Source organism: Arachis ipaensis, chromosome B9 (assembly GCF_059453495.1).
Source record: "Arachis ipaensis isolate K30076 ecotype BB chromosome B9, ASM5945349v1, whole genome shotgun sequence".
NCBI classification, from domain to species: Eukaryota; Viridiplantae; Streptophyta; class Magnoliopsida; order Fabales; family Fabaceae; genus Arachis; species Arachis ipaensis.
The window spans coordinates 992938-1013393 of NC_142444.1; the positions used below are offsets into that span (position 1 = coordinate 992938).

At 30.4% G+C, this 20456-nt stretch overlaps 2 protein-coding genes, 1 long non-coding RNA gene and 1 pseudogene across 4 annotated transcripts; 1 reads left to right on the forward strand and 3 right to left on the reverse strand.

Moving 5' to 3' along the window:
• Positions 1 to 6236: 6236 nt before the first annotated feature.
• LOC107617733 (uncharacterized) lies at positions 6237 to 7656 on the reverse strand. The gene is made up of 2 exons (XR_001615054.3): positions 7495 to 7656; positions 6237 to 6735 (listed from the first exon to the last, which is right to left on the reverse strand). It is a non-coding gene; the product is annotated as an uncharacterized LOC107617733 (long non-coding RNA).
• A 2211-nt stretch (positions 7657 to 9867) lies between these two features.
• Positions 9868 to 12649, reverse strand: LOC107617728 (uncharacterized). The gene is made up of 5 exons (XM_016319575.3): positions 12460 to 12649; positions 11752 to 12114; positions 10972 to 11115; positions 10601 to 10806; positions 9868 to 10211 (listed from the first exon to the last, which is right to left on the reverse strand). The coding sequence occupies exons 2-5, from the start codon at positions 11991 to 11993 to the stop codon at positions 10048 to 10050; spliced, it is 756 nt and encodes a 251-aa protein (XP_016175061.1). The 5' UTR covers positions 11994 to 12114; positions 12460 to 12649; the 3' UTR covers positions 9868 to 10047.
• A 3572-nt stretch (positions 12650 to 16221) lies between these two features.
• LOC148543499 (uncharacterized) lies at positions 16222 to 17274 on the reverse strand (the record flags this gene model as incomplete). Its single annotated transcript, XM_088498025.1, has 1 exon — positions 16222 to 17274. A coding segment is annotated over exon 1 (1020 nt), but the record flags the coding sequence as incomplete, so codon positions are not given.
• Positions 17275 to 19027: 1753 nt separating this feature from the next.
• Positions 19028 to 19984, forward strand: LOC107617730 (mitochondrial import inner membrane translocase subunit TIM17-2 pseudogene; annotated as a pseudogene). Its single transcript, XR_015899021.1, has one exon. The product of XR_015899021.1 is annotated as a mitochondrial import inner membrane translocase subunit TIM17-2 pseudogene (transcript).
• Positions 19985 to 20456: the final 472 nt, after the last annotated feature.

Sequence of the window (20456 nt, forward strand, 5' to 3'; positions counted from 1 at the left end):
GTTGATAATGTAAAATAAGTCAAATATTAAATAATTATATTAAAAAATAATTATATATTAAAAAATGAATAAATAATTAAGTCAAATATTTTTAAAGAAAAAAATACTATCAAAACATTCAAAGTAGATCTTACCAACTTATTAATCATTTTTGCTTCTATTCTATGGAAAAACAATTGAAACAAATTGTCATTAACTTTTTTAATTTTTCCTATTTTGGAAATAAAGTTATGATGAATTGATGATCTTGTATGTTTAATTACATACTCAAATATATATGGAAGTGACATTCTTTTTCGTTTCAGATCAATGGTTTTAATTTTTTTAGTTAAAATTTGTCTAACTTTTTAAGGACAGATTATTAGCATTATCACACACTTATTATTTTCATAATAATTTTCTGTGAGAACCTTGGTTTCGTCCTTCTCATTTGTCTTTTATGAAAAATAAAATAAAATAAAATCTCATTTGATTACTTGGATAAGACCATTGGAGCAATGATACAATTGATTAAGACAAATATTTTATGACTAAGGTTATGGTTGAATTTTCTTTCAAATAAATAAATATATATAAAATTGTGGTGAGAACAAATGATTCATTTCTTTTTTTTTTTTTTTTTCTCCACGTGTGTGGTGGCATATGCCATCGGAAGATCCCAAGTTACATGTGTGGAAAAAATCGATTAATTATTTAATTGTATATTTTATTGATATTAAAAAACCCCACATTTTTTGTATTTTGTCGATAGAAAAAAAAAGGAAAAATCAAAAAAGAAAAACTACTGGGTAGGGACTCTTTGCACATGACGAGAGCAGAGCCTAAGCTTCACATTATCCTCGAGAAAACAAATTAAAGAAAATTGCTTTATATATATCCATATATCTTTTATAAAATATTTCAACATATATGTTAGGGGTGTAAGTTATCGAACCCCACCGAAAATTACCGTAAAACCGAACTAAAACTTACAACAACCGACTTGAAAACTGAAAAAATTGGTTTTTTTTGTTTTTTTTTTATAAATCGATCGGTTCGATTTGGTTTTCGGTTAGCTCGATAAAAACCGAATCGAACCAACCAAATCGAAAATATGCATACATTTCAATATTTTAACCATTTTAACCTTTAACCTAACAACAAAAATCTCCAACTCCTAATCATTTCAATGTTTTACTCTTATTATTTTAGTTTATTGACTATTTTAAACCTCTAATTATTGTGATTTATATTCTACTCATTAGGAATTAAAAACCGAAAAAACATACCGAACCAAACTGCTATTGGTTCGGTTCGATTGTTGTAAAAGCAACAAATCGAACGGTTGTGTGTCTGTAAGAACCGAACATATTGATTCGATTGATTTTTGGTCCAAAACCGAACCAAATCGAACCGATAACACCCCTAACATATGTGAATTTATTACTAAATATTTTGGATTTATTTTTACCAAATATATTCATCAATAAGAAAAAAAAAACCATCAATACGGTGGAGCAATTATGGATTAAATTATTCGCTTTCAAAGATATACATAAAATTTTTTATTACTTTACATTTTTTTTGGCACAGTCTTATATGGACCTTTATTGTTGAGCTTGATTATTAATTGGACCAAGGCCCAATTCATTGAAGGCCTTGTATATATCATTACATTATTGTTATATGATATTACTGGTTTTGTTATAAATTTAAAACAATACCAAAAAAAATTGATATAACTTCTTATGGGATCATATATTTGGAATTTAGAGTTATAAATAATATCAATGTCAAAACAAGTAAAATTATATATTTTATAATTTTTTATAGGATGTATTTTTTATCGATTTAAATATTAAATTACAATAACATATAATGAAATTTTTATATATCACTTTTTAGAGATAATACTCAATTTGGTTCCTGAATTTGTATACGAGTTTTAATTTAGGCCCTAAAATTTCAATTTCCTTTATTTAATCCCCAAACTTTGCGAACATGACTCATGTTAGTCCTTGAAATAATTTTCAATGTATAGACGTTAATAGAATGTTGTTATATATATATATATATATAGTCAAGTTGATTTTCAAGTATATATATATAATAAACAATTTTGAATTGATATGGTATTTTATAGAGATGATTTCTAACATGAATTTTTAAGCCATGTTTAAAAAAAAAAAAACTACAGAAACAAAAGGTTATTCAACAAAATAAAGTTAGCTTAAATTGTCACTTGTGTTATTTGATCCTAATTCTAGAAATTATTGATGCATGGAATAATTGGAATCCAAAACAAATATTTAAATTAAATTCTCTAGGGACTGTAAAAAACACATATTATTATTATTATTATTATTATTATTATTATTATTATTATTATTATTATTATTATTATTATTATTATTATTATTATTACAACGCTCCAGTCAAAGTCATTTATAACTAATAATATAAGCTAAGCTTCTTTGTTACTTCCTACCCAACTATAAAGTTATAAAGAAAGAATGTTAGGTTAATTGTCCCATTTTTAATAGTATTCATCCTCCCATATAAGACATATTTACTGGTTAGTATTCATGTTAGATAGCATATGCATGGTATTTTTTTAACATCAATGATGTCTGAATGATAGACTGTGGGATTAGAATACATATAGAACACTATTTTAATAATTTAATTTGTTTTGAAGTCAGCTCGATCAAGTCATCAAACACATTTGATTTAATTTATTATGACTTTACAATAAAAGCATATAGATTAAAATTATTATGTCTAGAAGAGTAGAAGTAGGTGGAAACTCAGATGCAGTCGATTTCACGTAAAGTTGATACTTGAGAGGTCGTTAGATGATTTAACTGATTTGACTAAATTTTCATCTAACGGCTCTGAGTATCAACTTCACATGAAGTCGACTTCACCTGAGTTTTCACCCTAAAAATATTAAGAGTAATACATGTTTTGATGTTTAGCAACTTATGCTATATATCAATTTAAAACTAGCTATTAATAAATATTATTCTGACAAATTGGGATTAACCTATAAAAATATGACAAGATCAAGTGTTATTCCTATTCAATGGGTGGTTAAAACATTTTCAATCATGTACCACCAAACATATATTTTGAGCTATATATATTTTTTACTCTTTAACAAAAAAATTATTAAAAGAATGAAAATAAAAATGCGCACTCAAGACATCTCCACTATTTAGTGCAATAATTAACCACAACCTGCATTATCTATTTATCTATCTATTTATAATATATAAAAACTGATATTAACTCTCTCTATAATAAATTTAAGTCATTTTTTCTTTGCTAATGATGTCATACTAACAATTCTAATAACTTGGCAAAAAATAAAAATTAACCAATCACTATTTAATAAAATAAAATATTTTAAAACATAAAAAAAAACTCTTATCTATTATTATTCAATTGAAATATCAAGTACTAATTAAATGTAATAAACATACATTAAAAGTGTTATAATAATAATTATAAAAAATTTCAGTTACAAATATTCATATTTTACAACTTATACATATTAAGACTCTTATTATTCTTCATTTCTTAATTTCTCATACTAATTATAAAAGATTTCTTAAATTTAATATAACATTTTTATTTAACAAACAAACAAAAAACATAAGAAAAGACAAAGTATAGCAATTAATGCAAAACGAAAAATAAAAAAAAAAATAAAAATGCAGTTTTATATAACTCTTATATAAATAACCAGGGGCGGAGCTACATACATAAAAAGGGGGGCAATGGCTCCTCCATAATTTTAATTTTTTACATGTAAATTATATGTAAATTTCAGTTTAGTCTTTCTTAAAATTTTATTTTAGTCTTATTTTATTGTGTAAATATTTTTTTCTCCTCTAATATTTCATCTAGCTCCACTCCTATAAATAATCTACGTCTTTTTTATAAATAAATAAATTCAAAATCTATTTATAATATGTTCTCTAACATATTTTTAATATAACATTTATTAAAATATACTATATAATATAAATAATCTACTTTTTCGCGCATTGCACGGGTCTCACTCTAGTTACATTTATATGATTGGTACAACATAACACATGTCATAGTAACTATATTTCTAGTAATAATTAAAATGTAATTATTGTGTCCATCCAAGAACAAAATAATATAGTGTTACAAAATGTGTCAGTGGACATATATAAAGTTGAGTTGGGCGCAGTGGAGCAAGCATAAAAATAAAGCAAGTAGCAACTAAGGAGGAAAATATGATTGATTATTAAACGTGTATCATCACTTTGGCATTTTCTTTATTATTATATAGTTATTATTTTAATACATTTGCATGCATGTATCATCATTTAATTATGTTGTGAGCTTTATAAATAGCTACTAGCTTATACACCAAAATGATCAGTGTAGTGAGTACCTAATTAGTTCCATATAAAAATTAATTCACAAATAATATACATATACAACATGAAAATCTGTTCTACCTTTCTTATTATTTCTCTCTGTGTTCTTCATGCTACTTTTATAGCCACACAGGCAAGACCCTTGCCACTTATTTTCAGTAAGTATCTAATTATTTATGTTTTTTTTTTTTATGTTAAAGTTTTTGAACAAATAATTTTATGAAATAATATCATGATTTTTATTTTTTATTATTTCAAAAAAAAAAAAGAGAATAATTTAAGCATAAAAAATTTATATAAAGAGATATATAGAGATATAATTATTTATATTATTTATTGTCCTATCAGTCTAAATTTTTAGAAAAAATTATTTTAGGATGATAATTAGTTATTGGTGGTTCTTCTTTTGCTTATTTTATCTTGTAATTAATTATTTCCTATTTTATGGTTAATTAATACATAGCCAATAATTATTTAATTAATTATCCATGCATGATATAGATTGTGGAAGCAAAAAATGGATAATAAAAAATGATAATTATTATGTGAATCGTCCATCAAGAAGCACACCACCTCCACCAAAAGTAAATCCACCACCAAAACCAGGAGTTGGAGGAGGAGTTTCATCACCACCACCACCCTCCAACAACAATAATCATGTCATTGCCTACAAATTCTCCTCTTTGGATTTCATTCCAATCCATAACACTGCCTCAGCTTGATTTACAAATGTTTATAATATGATGGAAACTCAGGTACAGTCGACTTCACATGAAGTTGATATCTGAGAGCCGTTAAATAATTTGACTGATTTGACTAAATTTTTATCTAACGACTCTCAGGTATCAACTTCACGTGAAGTCGAATTCATCTGAGTTTTTACCTTATAATATATAATTAATAATATAATAATGCTTCTTTCTTGGATCTGGATGATTAGTTACTCAATAGATATGTATTGGTGTGATTATATTGTGTTATGTAACCTTTAATTTGATTAATAATGTAACAATTAGAAAAGAATTATCTGCTTTTGGTGATTGTGTTTGTAATCTTTAATTTGATTATTAGTGTGATGAGACATGAAAACTTTGTATACATAAATTATCTGTTTTTAGGAGGTTTGATTAGTTAAAAACACGGAGGATACTTTGGTAAAGACGCGTAAAACGTCTTTTTGTAAAGACACTTATGTTTCGCATTATTATTGGACGTATTAATGAATCGGTTATTTTTAAATTTCTTAACAAATTAGAATAAAACTGATTTTTTTTTATAATAATAACAATAAACTCAATTGTTATCAGATCCGGTCAAACTGATTAATTTACATAACACACTGGATTATGGTTTTTTTTTTTAAACAAAAATCAAATATATATTTATCTTTTTATCAAAAAATTTAAACATAATTCAATTTAGATTGTGTAAATCGGTCGGATCAAATCGGATCTGATAATTATAGTGCGGACAATTGGATTTATTATTGTTGCTATAAATAAACCGATTTTATTATGATTTATTAAAAAATAAATTATTAACCGATTTAATAAAAATATCCAATAATATCATAATACATATAAATATCTTAAAAAAAAGACATTTTTAATATCTTTATCGAAGTGGTCTCCTAAAAATATAAAGTATTCTGTATATTAGATTACTAAATAATTTTAGCAACGGATTTTGTCTTTCAAAATTACTCGTAAAATTTTAGAGTTTAGAATTTAGAATAAAATTAAATTTTATAATGACAAGACTTTGTTGAAGTTATTATAGAACATAGCCATGCAATACTATATATTCGTAAATAATTATTTAAAAATTGAAAACCATATATAGTATAATTATTTATAATTAGTACGTAACAACGACCAAATACAATATAACCAACCAACTAATTAAGTACATTAATCTAATTTTAATCAAAATTAATTTTACAAAAATACATTCATACTAACATTTATTTATAAACGTTAATCTAAACACATTAACTAAGTACCTGCATCTTAAAATCCTAGCTAGCTAAGCTAGAATTACATACTTAATTATAATTAAAAACAACTAATAAATTATCCTTTTTTTTTTATTACTGATGAAACCTTTGACTAGTTATAAAAGAAAAATAATACATAAGCACTTAATTATGAATATTCATGATAATATTGCTTAATAATTAATTAAGCTGAGGCAGTGTTATGAGATAATGATGAAACTCCTCCTGGTCCTTTTGGTGGGTTAGGATTTGGGGAAGGAGGTGAACGAGATGGTGATGGACGCAACAATTTTCCCACCACAGGCTCTATCTTTATTTCCATTAACCAATTGCTCCATTTCTCTGCATAAACATATATACAACATCATACTTAGTTTTTAATAATACTTGTTGATTAGTTAATTAATATATGTTCCTTAATAAAATAAAAAAGTAAAGTATATTTTTTGTTTTTGAAATTTGTGAAAAATATCAAAAATATTCCTAAGTTTTATTTCGTTTTAATTTTGTCTCAAAAATTTTTTATTTGTATCGAATATATCTTTGACTGTTAATTTTTCAAAAAATTTAAAAAGAATATAATAATAATAATGCATAAAAATTATGTTTGGTCTACATGTGTTGAGGGTTATTCTTATGAAATTGTTAAATTAATCTTAAATTTTTTTAAAAATTTGCTGCCAGAGGTATATTTAATGCAAATCGAAAACTTTTGGAACAAAATTGAAACAAAACAAAACTTAGGGATATTTTTAAAATTTTTATCAAACTTTAAGAACAAAAAATATACTTTAATTTACCCATAAAAGAATTAATAATATTTAGGCTATGTTGTTTTTGTTGCTCACAGTATCCTTCAACCCGACAGGTCAATGATTAATTCGCCGTGATTCTGAGTTTTGTTTAAGGGTCTGGTGTTGACCAATGAGTTACTACATGCATAAGGCGAGATTCAAATCCTTAACACTTATTTAAACAGACAAATGAGCTGACTATTCGATCAACCCAGTTTATTATTTAAGCTATGTTTATGTTAGGAGAATATAACACCAAAATAGGAAACGGTATGTTTGATTAATTAGTAATAATATTATTACGTACCTAAGTTAAGTGGCAAGGGTCTTGCTTCTGAAACCATAAGAGTAGTAGAGAACAATATGTGGAAAGCACAGAGAGAAATTAGGAATACAGAAAGCACCTTCATTTTTTTTTAAATTCTCTAATTAATAAGCTATTTGGCTCATAACATTTGAAAGTACTACATTATGTATGTGTATATATAATGGATTGTTCAAGCGCTATGGCTTACTTGTTTATTTAGATTATTAGAAATAGGACAAGAGATGCAAAAGTTGACTTAGTCAACTCAACTCTCTAAGTCAATGATAGTAACATAACTTGTTTTTTATAATCATATACTTTTGGTTGTCTCTATATAATCACATGTTATGACTTTTTATTCTTTTTATAACTTAATATTATAGTTGTCCATTTAAAAAAAAAATAGTTTAGTCACAAATAACTGTTGATTTAAAAAAAAATAGGAGACAATATTAATCAATTTCTTTCATTAGTGTTTGTTTGGGTGTCATTATTTTGATTAAAAAAGATTTTTTTTAATGAAAAAAGATCTTTTTTTATTTTTTAACGTATTTGGCAAATTTCTAGTAGTAAAAGTAAAAGTACTAGAAAAAAAACATTTTTTTTGAGAAGTTATAATTTACATCTTTTTTTAAAAGATTTTTTTTCTTAAAAAAAGATGTTTTTCATGTAATAAATAAACAAAAAAGTACTTTTATATTGTTATACCCAAACATAATTGATAGATAAAAAGATCTTTTTGCATGAGATATCCAAACATAAAATTACTTTTACTTTTCATAAGATCTTTTAAAAAAAAATATCTCGAAAAAAGATCTTTTCTTAGAAAATCACCCAAAGAAGCTCTTAGTGCTTTTATTAAATAAAAAAGAAAGGAAGAGCAACTGAAAAGAAAAAAGTGAGTTGTATAAAAATAGGATTTTTTTTGTCTACTTACTAATTTTTTTTTCTAAAATTAAAATATTTTGTTTGTCATTTCCTTAATCTATTTACATAATTATATTTTAAAATTATTTGTAATTAGAAATATGTTATAATTAATCACATGTAGTGTACTATTATAAAGGTATATATAGAAGAAATAGTCAACCTAGGTATGAGGCATTCCTAGATAAGATAGAACTAAGGAAACTACCACATACTAAACCATATATGGTTTAATTACAATTAAAATAAAGGCAAAGCTCTTTTATTAACCTTCTCTAGTCCTAAAACATATGGTTTAATTATAATTATATTTTCTCTTTTATGTATCATCTTAAAGAGCGATAACTACAATATAACACTCTCAAATAAATAAGTAAATCAAACATTATTGTTTTGCATAGACTTTGCTATTATTCATATTGATATATATCACTTTTATTTTACACTCTCTAACCCTAGTGTCTTAGTTTGAACACATTTGATATATACGCATGGTTTGAATTCAATTCAGCATGTGGGAACACTACTGAAATGGAACAAGTCTTCCAATTTGTCCTGACTAGAAATAATTCAAATTATGTACCTACTCAACACTTGTTTGTATTGAGTCTTGAAATAATCCAAGAGCTATGTGCAATTAGTCAACACTGACACGGGATATGATACAATACGGATACGCAGACACACGAATTTTAAAATTTTATAAGGCACGGAGATACAGCATATATAAAATATGTTGTATTTTTTAGATAAATTATAATAAATTTTTAATATTTTATTGGCATTAAAATATAAAATAATTTTTTAACTGTTTTTAATGTCATTTTTTAACTATATAAAATATTTTGTTTTAATAAATAATGATATATATTATTTTTAAGCCCATTTTAAGAATATATGTTAAGAATAAGACTGTATATGCTAATACGTAATAATATTTAAGTGTGTCCGAACTTTTTTTTTATTTTTTATTAAAACATGGACGAACGAATATAGATAAGTGTCATGTCCAAAATGTGTCCGACACGCAAATACGGCAACTCAACCAAATGTGTTGCTTCATAGTTAGTCAATTACAAAAAGCATGCGAAACCGTGTTTCTACCACCCAATTGGTAAAACTCACAAATGTCACAAGTGAGTTGATCATGATTTGCAAGAAACTGATTAATTTCACAAACATTTTCACTATTATGAGATTATAGAATGAATTATCACTATATAGAACAACCGTCTTTCATTCTTTTGGACATATTTTATTCCAAAATAAGAATATGTAAAGTAAATATACTTTTTCTTCAATTCCAGCCTTCTCTCCATCATCAAAATTTATAGTTATTCGTATAAAAAAATGAGCTATATGATATGTACTAGAATCAGTTTTAGAATCTATGGAGTTTTAGAATCTATGGAAGTACAACATGAAGAATCACACAAGAAGCTACAATTTTGGCACAAATATTATAACTTTTATAGAGTACAACACCATTAACACCAGTACATAAACTTTCCTAGCAGAAGCAAATTGTGGGTGGATCAAAATTCAAAATCACTTAATTTCATGTAAATTGAAAGAAGAAGAAAAAGATCTACTTAAAAGAAAACCACATGTTGCCAAAACAAAATGCTAATCACTTGAGGAACCATCATCGTCACGATCTTCATGATCGACGACAACTTTCTCGATAAACTTTCTCCGAACTCCTTCAATGACAGCTTCTCTTGATTGCTCGTTTCTATTTTGACCATCGTTTAGTACAGGATCCGATTGGCACAGAATCAATGCAACACCTGATATTTCGTCATCAATGAATTCAATGCCATAAGTAAAATTATAATTTATATAGAAGAATTTGTATGATTTTACCAGCAAGGTAGCATAGACATGGTTCATATGGTTTTCATTTATGCTAGGGATTTCACAAGGCATGAATGGTAATAGAATAAAAAAGAACAAAAACTTCCACGGATGGAGTACAATACTGTATTGGATATAGGAATGATATTGAAATGGTAGAGATTAAGAAAAAATCCAACTAATTACAGTATACAAATAACAGTATTAGTTAGTTGAAGGTAACATAATTTGTTAGTAGATTAAAGGATATTAATATATTGAGCATCAGCAGTGATCAAAAGTAAGATTAGAAAAATAATAAGAATAGCAATCTTGTAAATACCTTCAGGAGTGCATCTTCGTCCAAAACTACGCATGCCAACATAGTTTCCTTTGACTGCTCCATTGTTGTATACCAATACGGTGGGCAGATTTCGATCTGGATAGTTGGGAATGCAGTCAGTTGATATTATCTTGACAAATTTTGTTGCAGGATATCTTGTAGCCAATTCTTCAATGCATTGCATCAAAACCCCACATTCAGCAATGCTATCAAAAATAAAGTACAACAGACTTCAGTAATCAGCACAAGAAGCATAACAATAAAATTAAACAAATTTGGATCATCCAAGTAATTTATAGATACTATATGGGGACGTGTGGTGTGCACAAACATTTCCTGTAATTTGAACTTAGAAATGTCATGTAGCATACCCATCTTTGTAAAGGATGACAACCACCCAAACATCAGAGGGAGCCTGTGAAACCTCTCGAACGAAATCAGATCCTGAAATGGGAACCACAGATCCAAACCTCAAAACTTTAGCTGCTTCCTTCATCTCAGCCAATCTCTTCTTCCTATTAAAGCACAATGATTTATATCATAAGATATAGAATAAAAACAAGACCTAATCTACTTACACCTAATTCATCATTCATTCCCATGCCAAACTCCCAATCCAAATCTTAACGAACTAACCAAACATTAATATAAATAGACTATTCCATATCTCCATCAAGGATATTGAACTCTCGAGTTTATGAAGTCCCTAAATTGAGTTTGAGTAATATTTCACAATTCAATTTTATCTAAGCTTCATGACTTCAAATGAACTCTAGAGTTTGATATCCTTGTTCGACATTATTTGTTATGAACCTTAAATTCATCAAACTGGAGCAAAACAAACCATAATTACCGACCAAATTTCAATCAACAGAACACAATCTACCAACAACAACTACCATTATCCAACCAGGTGGGATCAACTACATTGATCAAATGGCACCAACAGTACTATGTCATACATCATATCTACATTTATTTCATGTATAATTAAATCTATTTAAATAAATTCTTATAAGGATTATCCTCCGTGCCTTATATACCAGCTAAAGCAAATGACTATATCATCTTTTTCAATAATGAGCCTCTCTCTCTAATGAAATATAAATCAATGTATATAAAAATAAATGCAATAATGCAAAACACCCAACCTGTACTCCTCAAGGAAGCGATCGTCATCGAGATCATCTTCAAGGTCTTCAAGTTCATCCTCATTTTTGGAATCAAGCCAAGCCTTGTCTTTGGGGAGGGAATCAGGATCGGGGGCGGGGGCGAAGGGCGGAGGCTTGAATGCGGGCGGTTTCTCAGGGAGATTGCCAAGCTTCCTCTGAATGTCATCCCATTGGGTTGATGCTCCTTCCACATCTTTGTACACAAAGTGGTAATCCGTCATTGTTTTGTGATGCTGTTGATATTTTTATTATTATTATTATCTCCCTAGAAACCTCTATGACCTTGATGGTAGTTTGAATTACTACAAGTTTCTTATATGGTTGAGATTCACTCCTATGACTCTGCATCCAAAGTAACCGAAGAAGCAAAACTAATTGGTTAATATCTAAAAACAAGTTTTGAATTCAACAAGTGTATAATAATCATACACCCGAATGAACAACCACACATCAAAATCTAAGGATAAGAATACCAATTCAATGTCCTTGATTTTGGAAGACAAGAAAAAGGAATCAAATGGAAAAAGAGATCATCAATTGTCAATTAAATAGCAACGAATAAACAATGTACAGATGAAAATGAATCAAATCCCCAAAAAGTATGAATTTTGAAAACAAATTCAGAAACCTAACAGTAAATTATCAATTAAATAGCAAAATTGATTCAGAAATCAAATAGAAATTTACCAAAACAGATCCTCGACGTTAGCGGCAGCAAAAGAAGAGACGGGAATGGAAATTGGAACAAGTCTGCGGTGGATCTGCGGCAGCTGAGAGAAAAAGTGAAAAACTTGATTATGTTGCAATGGGGGATTAGGGGGTTTCAGCTTTCAATAGGATCTGTTTTAATTTTTGGGTTCATTTTCTTCTTTAAAATAGATTGATGGCTAATATATTATATTATATTCTGAAAGTAAATAAATCTTTTTATTTTAATTATTAAATTTATTCTATCTCAATAATATCAATTAGGAAGAATTTCAGGTATATCGGGAATATGGGTGTTCCAGTTGTTTTAGTTTATTTTATGAGAAGAAAATCAATTGTATTCTCTCATAATATTTCAACGTATATGTACACATATATAGAAAAATTGTTTACTATTCTAGGCCCTATCTTTTAGCTACTGACCCTATAATTTAGTATTCTAATTTATAGCTTCCATATTTACAAAAAAAGAGATCCCTAAAAATAAGTTATAGAATTTCTATAATTAAGTATAAGAAATCTCAACACTCCCCCTCAAGTTGGTGCATAGATATCACACATGCCCAACTTGCTTAAGAATTTTGAAAAAACTTGACTTGAAACTGCTTTTGTAAGGATATCTGCCAGTTGATCTTCTGATCGAATCTTAGGTAACTCCAGAATCTTCTCATCTAGTTTCTCCTTAATGAAAAATCTATCTATTTCCACATGCTTCGTACGATCATGTTGGACTGGATTATGAGCAATATCACATGCAGCCTTGTTGTCACAATACAATTGAATTGGTTGCTTGGGGGGAAAACCCAAATCCATCAAGAGGAGTCTTAGCCATAGTGTTTCACATAGTCCAAGTGCCATTCCTCTAAATTCAGCCTCTGCACTTGAACGTGCTACAACATTCTGCTTCTTGCTTCTCCAGGAAACAAGATTACCTCCTACAAAGGTGAAATAACCAGAAGTTGAACGTCGATCATCTATTGCCCCAGCCCAATCAGCATCTGTATATGCATCCACATTTTGACAGTCTGCATTTTTAGTGAACAAGATTCCTTTTCCTGGAGAAGATTTCAGATATCTCAGAATACGTACCACTGCATTCATATGTTGTTCACCAGGATTATGCATAAACTGGCTCACAACACTCAATGCATATGCAAGATCTGGCCTTGTGTGTGCCAAGTACATTAACCTTCCAACCAATCTCTGGTATCGCCCTTTATCGACTGGCACTTGATTTGATTCAACTGATAACTTCAATCCTTCTTCCATTGGTGTATCAGCTGGCTGACAGGCTGACATGCCAGTTTCTTGTAACAAGTCTAAAGTATATTTTCTTTGAGATAGAAAAATACCTTTGATGGACCTAGACACTTCGATGCCAAGGAAGAATTTTAAAGGACCGAGGTCTTTCATTTCAAATTCTTTAAACAAGTAACTTTGTAATGCCTTTCTTTCTTCAGGATCATTTCCCGTTACTACCATGTCATCTACGTAAACAATAAGTGCAGTTATCTTACCATGTTGTTTCTTCAAGAACAAAGTATGATCTGTATTGCTTTGATTGTAGCCGAAAGCCTTCATGGATTTGGTGAATCTTCCAAACCATGCCCTTGGAGATTGCTTAAGCCCATACAATGACTTTTTTAATCTGCACACCTTTTGAGTGTGTTTTTCTGGTATCATGCATCCTGGTGGAAGGTCCATGTAGACTACTTCAGACAACTCTCCATGTAGAAAGGCATTCTTCACATCAAACTGAGTGTACCCTTTAGCCACTAGTCTTGCTTTAAAGCGTTCGACTGTACCATCTGCTTTGTACTTTACTGTATAAACCCATCTGCATCCGACTGTTTTCTTCCCGGGAGGACAATCAACAAGCTCCCAAGTCTCATTTTTTTGCAAGGATTCCATCTCCTCATTCATAGCTGCCTTCCATCTCGGGTCGGCTAAGGCTTCCTGCACACTGTTAGGAATAGATACAGTAGATAATTGATTTACAAATGATCGATTTGATTCAGACAAGCGGTGGTTAGACACATAATGACTCATAGGATATTTGACCTTACTAGAAATCTCAGGTTCATATGTGGGTTTAGGAATTCCTCTGGTGTGACGTGGTGGTAGTTGTTTTCTAGGTGGTTCAGTCATATCAGGAGCATCCTCAGCTAACGAATGGTTGTTTGGTGTATTGGTTTCTTGTGGTTCGAGGGATTCAGATGTCGATGATGGACTTGATACTTCCCTTTCTAGGTGCTCACCATTACCCAAGTTCAACTCATCCATATCTCGAGCATTAAGTTCAGCAACCTCCTCTCTAGTAGAGGGTTCTACTTCTTTAGATATTTGAAGATCTAAAGTCAGAACTTCCTCTTGGTACTCCCCCTGAAGTTCAGGCTGAAGGGAAAAATACATTATGTCTTCATGAAAGACGACATCCAATGTAATAAACATTCTTTGTGTTGGAGGATGATAACATCGATACCCTTTCTGGTAAGTAGCATATCCCACAAAAATACATTGCAATGCACGAGGAATCAATTTGTTGCGCTGGTGTTTATGGAGATGTACAAATGCTACACAACCAAAGATATGAGGAGGTAAGTTTGTTGTGGTAGCAGCTTCAGTAAAAGCTTCAGTAAGAGCTTGGTATGGTGTCTTGAAATCAATGGTACTGGAGGGAATTCGATTAATTAAATATGCTGCAGATGTAAGTGCTTCACCCCAATAACACAATGGCATATGAGCCTCTATCAATAGTGCACGAACAACTTCCAATAGGTGACGGTTTTTTCTCTCAGCCACCCCATTTTGTTGGGGTGTTTCAGGACAAGTAGTTTGATGAATGATTCCTTGTGCTTCCAAATACTGTTGAAAACTAGAACTCAAATATTCACCTCCATTGTCACTTCGTAGAACCTTAACCTTTGCATCGTATTGAGTACAAATCATTTTGTGAAATTTTTGGAATAACATATTTACCTCACTTTTGGATTTCATCAAACACACCCAAGTCATTCTTGTACAATCATCAATAAAAGTGACATACCAGCGTGCTCCACCTAAGGTAACTACTTTGGATGGACCCCAAACATCAGAATGTATAACCATAAAAGGAATTAAACTTTTATTCAAACTTGAAGGAAATGAAGCACGATGGCTTTTTGCATATTCACAAGTATCACAACGGAAACTAGAAATATCAAATTTTGCAAATAAGCTAGGAAATAATTTTTTAAGATAACCAAATGAGGCATGTCCCAAACGTCGATGCCATAACCAGATATCAGATTTTCTTTTTGTTGCTTCATCGTTGTCCATTGTCAATGCTTGACACAGTTGATTCAAACTCTTTGACTCCATGTCTAAGTAATATAGATTCCCTCTCTTAACACCACAATCAATCGTCTGCCTTGTTTGGATGTCCTTAAACACACAAAATTCAGGCCAAAAAATTACAACACAAAATAAAGCAGAGGTGATTTGAGATACTGACAAAAGGTTATAATCCAAGGATGGAACAACTAAAACAGAATCCAAATTCAAAGTATCAGTAAGAGACAAGGATCCTTCTCCTATAACAGGAGCTGAGGTACCATTCGCAGTAGAGACAAATTTTTTTGAGGAAGGTTTAAGGGATGGAACCTGTCTAGAATCAAAGGTCATGTGATCCGAAGCACCAGAGTCAATTATCCATGTACTATTAGAAACAGGTGCGTAAATATTTAAAACTTTACCTCCATTACCTGCTGTTGCTACCAAAGCCGAGCCTTTTTTCTCAATATCTTGTTCTGCCTTTGATTCTACAACTGCAGAAGTGGAGTTCTTGTGTGAATTCTTCTTTCGTGGATCACGATTATGATCCCACCAATCCGGATATCCCACAAGTTCAAAACAGCGACTTTTGGTATGGCCAGATTGATCACAATGGGCGCATCTATAAGTGGATTTGTTAGCACTAGCAGTAGATTTAAAATGATTGGAACCTGTTCGATCTTGCTGATTGGGATACCAATTGGATTTGTGTTGAGTGGATCGGTTCCGGCTAACAAGGGCTGAAGCTTCAGGCTTCTCAGGTTCTCCTTTCATTGTTGCAAGCCGCACAGACTCACGACGAACCAGTGAGTAGCATTCTTCTAATTCAGGGATTGGATCTTTTCTCAAAATATCACCACGAATATGATCGAACTCACAATCCAAACCAGCAAGAAAGATATGCACTCTTTGTCTCTCAATGGATTTGCGATACAGTTCTACATCTTTCTCACATTCCATACTCACCTTATTGCGATGATCCAACTCACCAAAAATTTCGATTAATTCACCATAATAGATAGAAAGCGTTCTGCCATCTTGTTTGGCAGAGAAAGCCCTCTGATTCAAGGTGAAAACTTGCAGTTCATCGGCCCCATCATAGAAAGCTTTTGATAAAGCCTTCCAAATTTCACGAGCAGTAGGAAGACGGATATATCGCTTCATGATTTCTGGAGACATGGACATCAATAGCCATCTCTTGACTCTTTGGTTGTCTGTGTACCACTTGTCGTAACTTGCATCTTTTTCAGTCGGTGGTGCTGTTTTACCACGAATAAAGGAGAGTTTCTCCTTCTCAGCAATATGCATCTCCATCATCTGGCACCAAACATCATAGTTCGTTTCATTAAGAACAATTCCAGCATTGAAAGATGAATTTTCAGATTGAATAATGATGGGAGCAGTCTTAGTGCCAGAGGGTTCAGAGGGGTCAGACTCTGACTTGCCCATTGTACTAGACGTAACCTGGGCTCCTGATACCAAGTTTATTTTATGAGAAGAAAATCAATTGTATTCTCTCATAATATTTCAACGTATATGTACACATATATAGAAAAATTGTTTACTATTCTAGGCCCTATCTTTTAGCTACTGACCCTATAATTTAGTATTCTAATTTATAGCTTCCATATTTACAAAAAAAGAGATCCCTAAAAATAAGTTATAGAATTTCTATAATTAAGTATAAGAAATCTCAACAGTTTTAACCGTTGATTTTAATTAATATATATAATTTAAATCAACGGTTAAAACAACTGAAACACCGGTATTTCCAGTATACCTGATAACTTTCCTATAAATTAATTCAAAAATTATAATTATTTGCAAAAATAAGTATTTAAAAGATATTGTTCTTTGACTAATTAATATCTCCAATATGTATGCCCACATTTGTGAAATGAAAAAAATTAAACTTACTAAATTTTCTATGAATCTACAAACACAAACTTTTAAGGATTTTTTTTGTTCTGCAAACCATAAATATTTTTCTAATCATAATATTTCTATGATCCTAATTTTTTAAAAAATCACAAAAAAAATTTTTAATAATAAAACCGCAAAGTTTCCGTCCAGTCTCGGCGCGTTAAGACACATTGCCTGTGACGCGCGGACGAGGTATGAACCTTTGGAAGAGTTGAAGAAACCTTTGATGAAGTGAAAGTCGGAGCCTCCATGGGAGAGGCTCCCATGCCAAAAGCGCCGCCTATGTTGTCTGGGATGCGATCAGGATAGGGCTCGAGTAATGCCTCCGGAGTTCCCATGGCAATCAATTGGATGTTTCCTCTCTCTAAAGAGAAGAAAGAAGGAAAAAAAGGTAAATAAATTAATTATGAAGGATAATTTAGTAAAAAATAAAATTGAAGTAGAAAGAACGATTTTATATTGTTTTGTAATGTTGAGCATGATTTTAATAATAAAAAAGATCGAAGACGATTTTGATTTTAACTGAGAAAGTACTTAACCCATTAGATATTTGTGTAAAAAAATTAATATTTTAAATTACTAATGTTAAAATATTTTAATTTAATATAATAAATCAAAAATAGTATTTATAACCATAAATTTTTAACTTTAGTATAATATTATCAGCGTCGTTATCTAATAAGTGTATTGAATATGTTATTTTATATTTATTCAACGTACGATGCAAATAGAACAGTTTAAAATCTATAATATTCTTGAATCATAACAAAAAAAACTTAAAAAAAACAAGAACATATATAACTGTATTAGTAGCATGTCAATTTTGCATTGAATTTTATATCAAAAGACTAACAAAAAATTATCAACAACTTAATATTTTATTAACCTCATTAAAAAAATAATCGTCATATGATGTTGTACTTTATATTATACATTTCATTTTTTTTGTGACTATTATACATTTCATTTTAAATCTAAAAGTATAGTTATAGATAAATTAATTATATCTACAACAAATATTTATACAAAAATATAAATCGTATTATATTACTAAAATGAAAATATTATTTTTATTTAAATATTATTAAAATTTTTTTATATTTATGAATTTATTATTTAAAAATTTATAAATATAATTAAACATTTATGTAAAAAAAATCAATGTTTTTAACTATTGGACAAAGGATAAATATATTTATAATTTATTTATAATTTTTTTTATGTTTAAAAAAAATTGATATTTGAATTTTGAAAGCTTTGGCAAGGTTTTTATGTTTCAGGCAGTCTAAACCCTACATTGTTCTATTTATATTCTTTTTCTTCTTTCTTTTCTTTAGAGAGAGGGAACCATCCAATTGATTGCCATGGGAACCCCGGAGACATTACGCGAGCCCTGCCCTGATCGCATCCTGGACGACATAGGCGGCGCTTTTGGCATGGGAGCCGTTGGAGGCTCCGGCTTTCACTTCATCAAAGGTTTCTTCAACTCTCCCAAGGGTTCACGCCTCGTCGGCGCGTCACAGGCAATGCGTCTCAACGCGCCGAGACTGGGCGGAGGCTTTGCGGTTTGGGGTGGACTCTTCTCCACCTTCGACTGCACCTTGGTGTATGTTCGTCAGAAGGAGGATCCATGGAACTCAATCATGTCTGGATTCGCTGCCGGAGGATTTCTCGCCATGCGTCAGGGACCGGCTGCCGCCATGCGCTCCGCCTTGTTCGGTGGTATTTTGCTGGCGCTTTTTGAAGGAGCTGGGATCATGGTCAACAAGGTCATCTATGCACCGCAGGCGGAGGAGCCTATGCCGACCGATTACCCTTCAGGCGTCGGATTTCCGGGTAAGCACGGTTCTCAGCCTTCTCCGCCAATGGCCTCGGAATCGGAGGCTAAAACTTCTTGGTTTGGTGGATTCTTGGGTGGAGGGGAGAAGAAGGAGCCGTCGTCTAGTGGCGACGGAAGCAAAACGACGATTCTGGAGAGTTTTGATGCCCCACCGTTGCCGAATTTTGAGTACAAGTGAAAGAAACAAGAAAGAAAAGTTAGGGTTAGGATTAGGATTAGGATTAGGATTTTTTTGGGGGATAATTGATTATTATTGGGTGGAGTAGCTAAGTATAGTCTTCAATTAACTTTCTTTTTTAATTGGCACTGAAAGTATGAACCTTTTAGAAGGATAAATGGATTCAGGTGATATTGCACTCTGGAAATATTTTTTTTTTTAAATTTAAGTAAGTTTAAGACAATAAAATTATTATGATATTATTATGTGCATGGTTGAGAAGCATAATCTAGATGGGAATATGTGATTGTATGCAAGATTTTTGTTATCTTTGACCACTTAATATACAACTAAAATGGTGTGATCAAGATGAAATAAAATGCGGGAAAAAATATTAGATCAATTTATGGTTTGTCATAGTGTGGACAATATGAAGAACTAGAAATCTCGTAAGTTCTTTGAAAATAAAGAATTTCAACAGGATGAAGTTTGAGAGATAATAAAACACCATTGAAGTGAATAGAAAAAATTGAATGCTTGGTCCCTTATGAGAAGTTGAGACCTATCAACAGAAGTAGAGAAAGAATAGATCATAGAAAACACCATGAAGGAAAAAAGGAGTTGGTGGTATTTTATCTACACTTTGATGCTATAAGAGTTGTCTTCTATTTTATAAGAAAAGGCCTTTAAAAAACAAAGTGCAAACACGTTCATTGTAGTTCAATGCAGGTATAACATGATTTG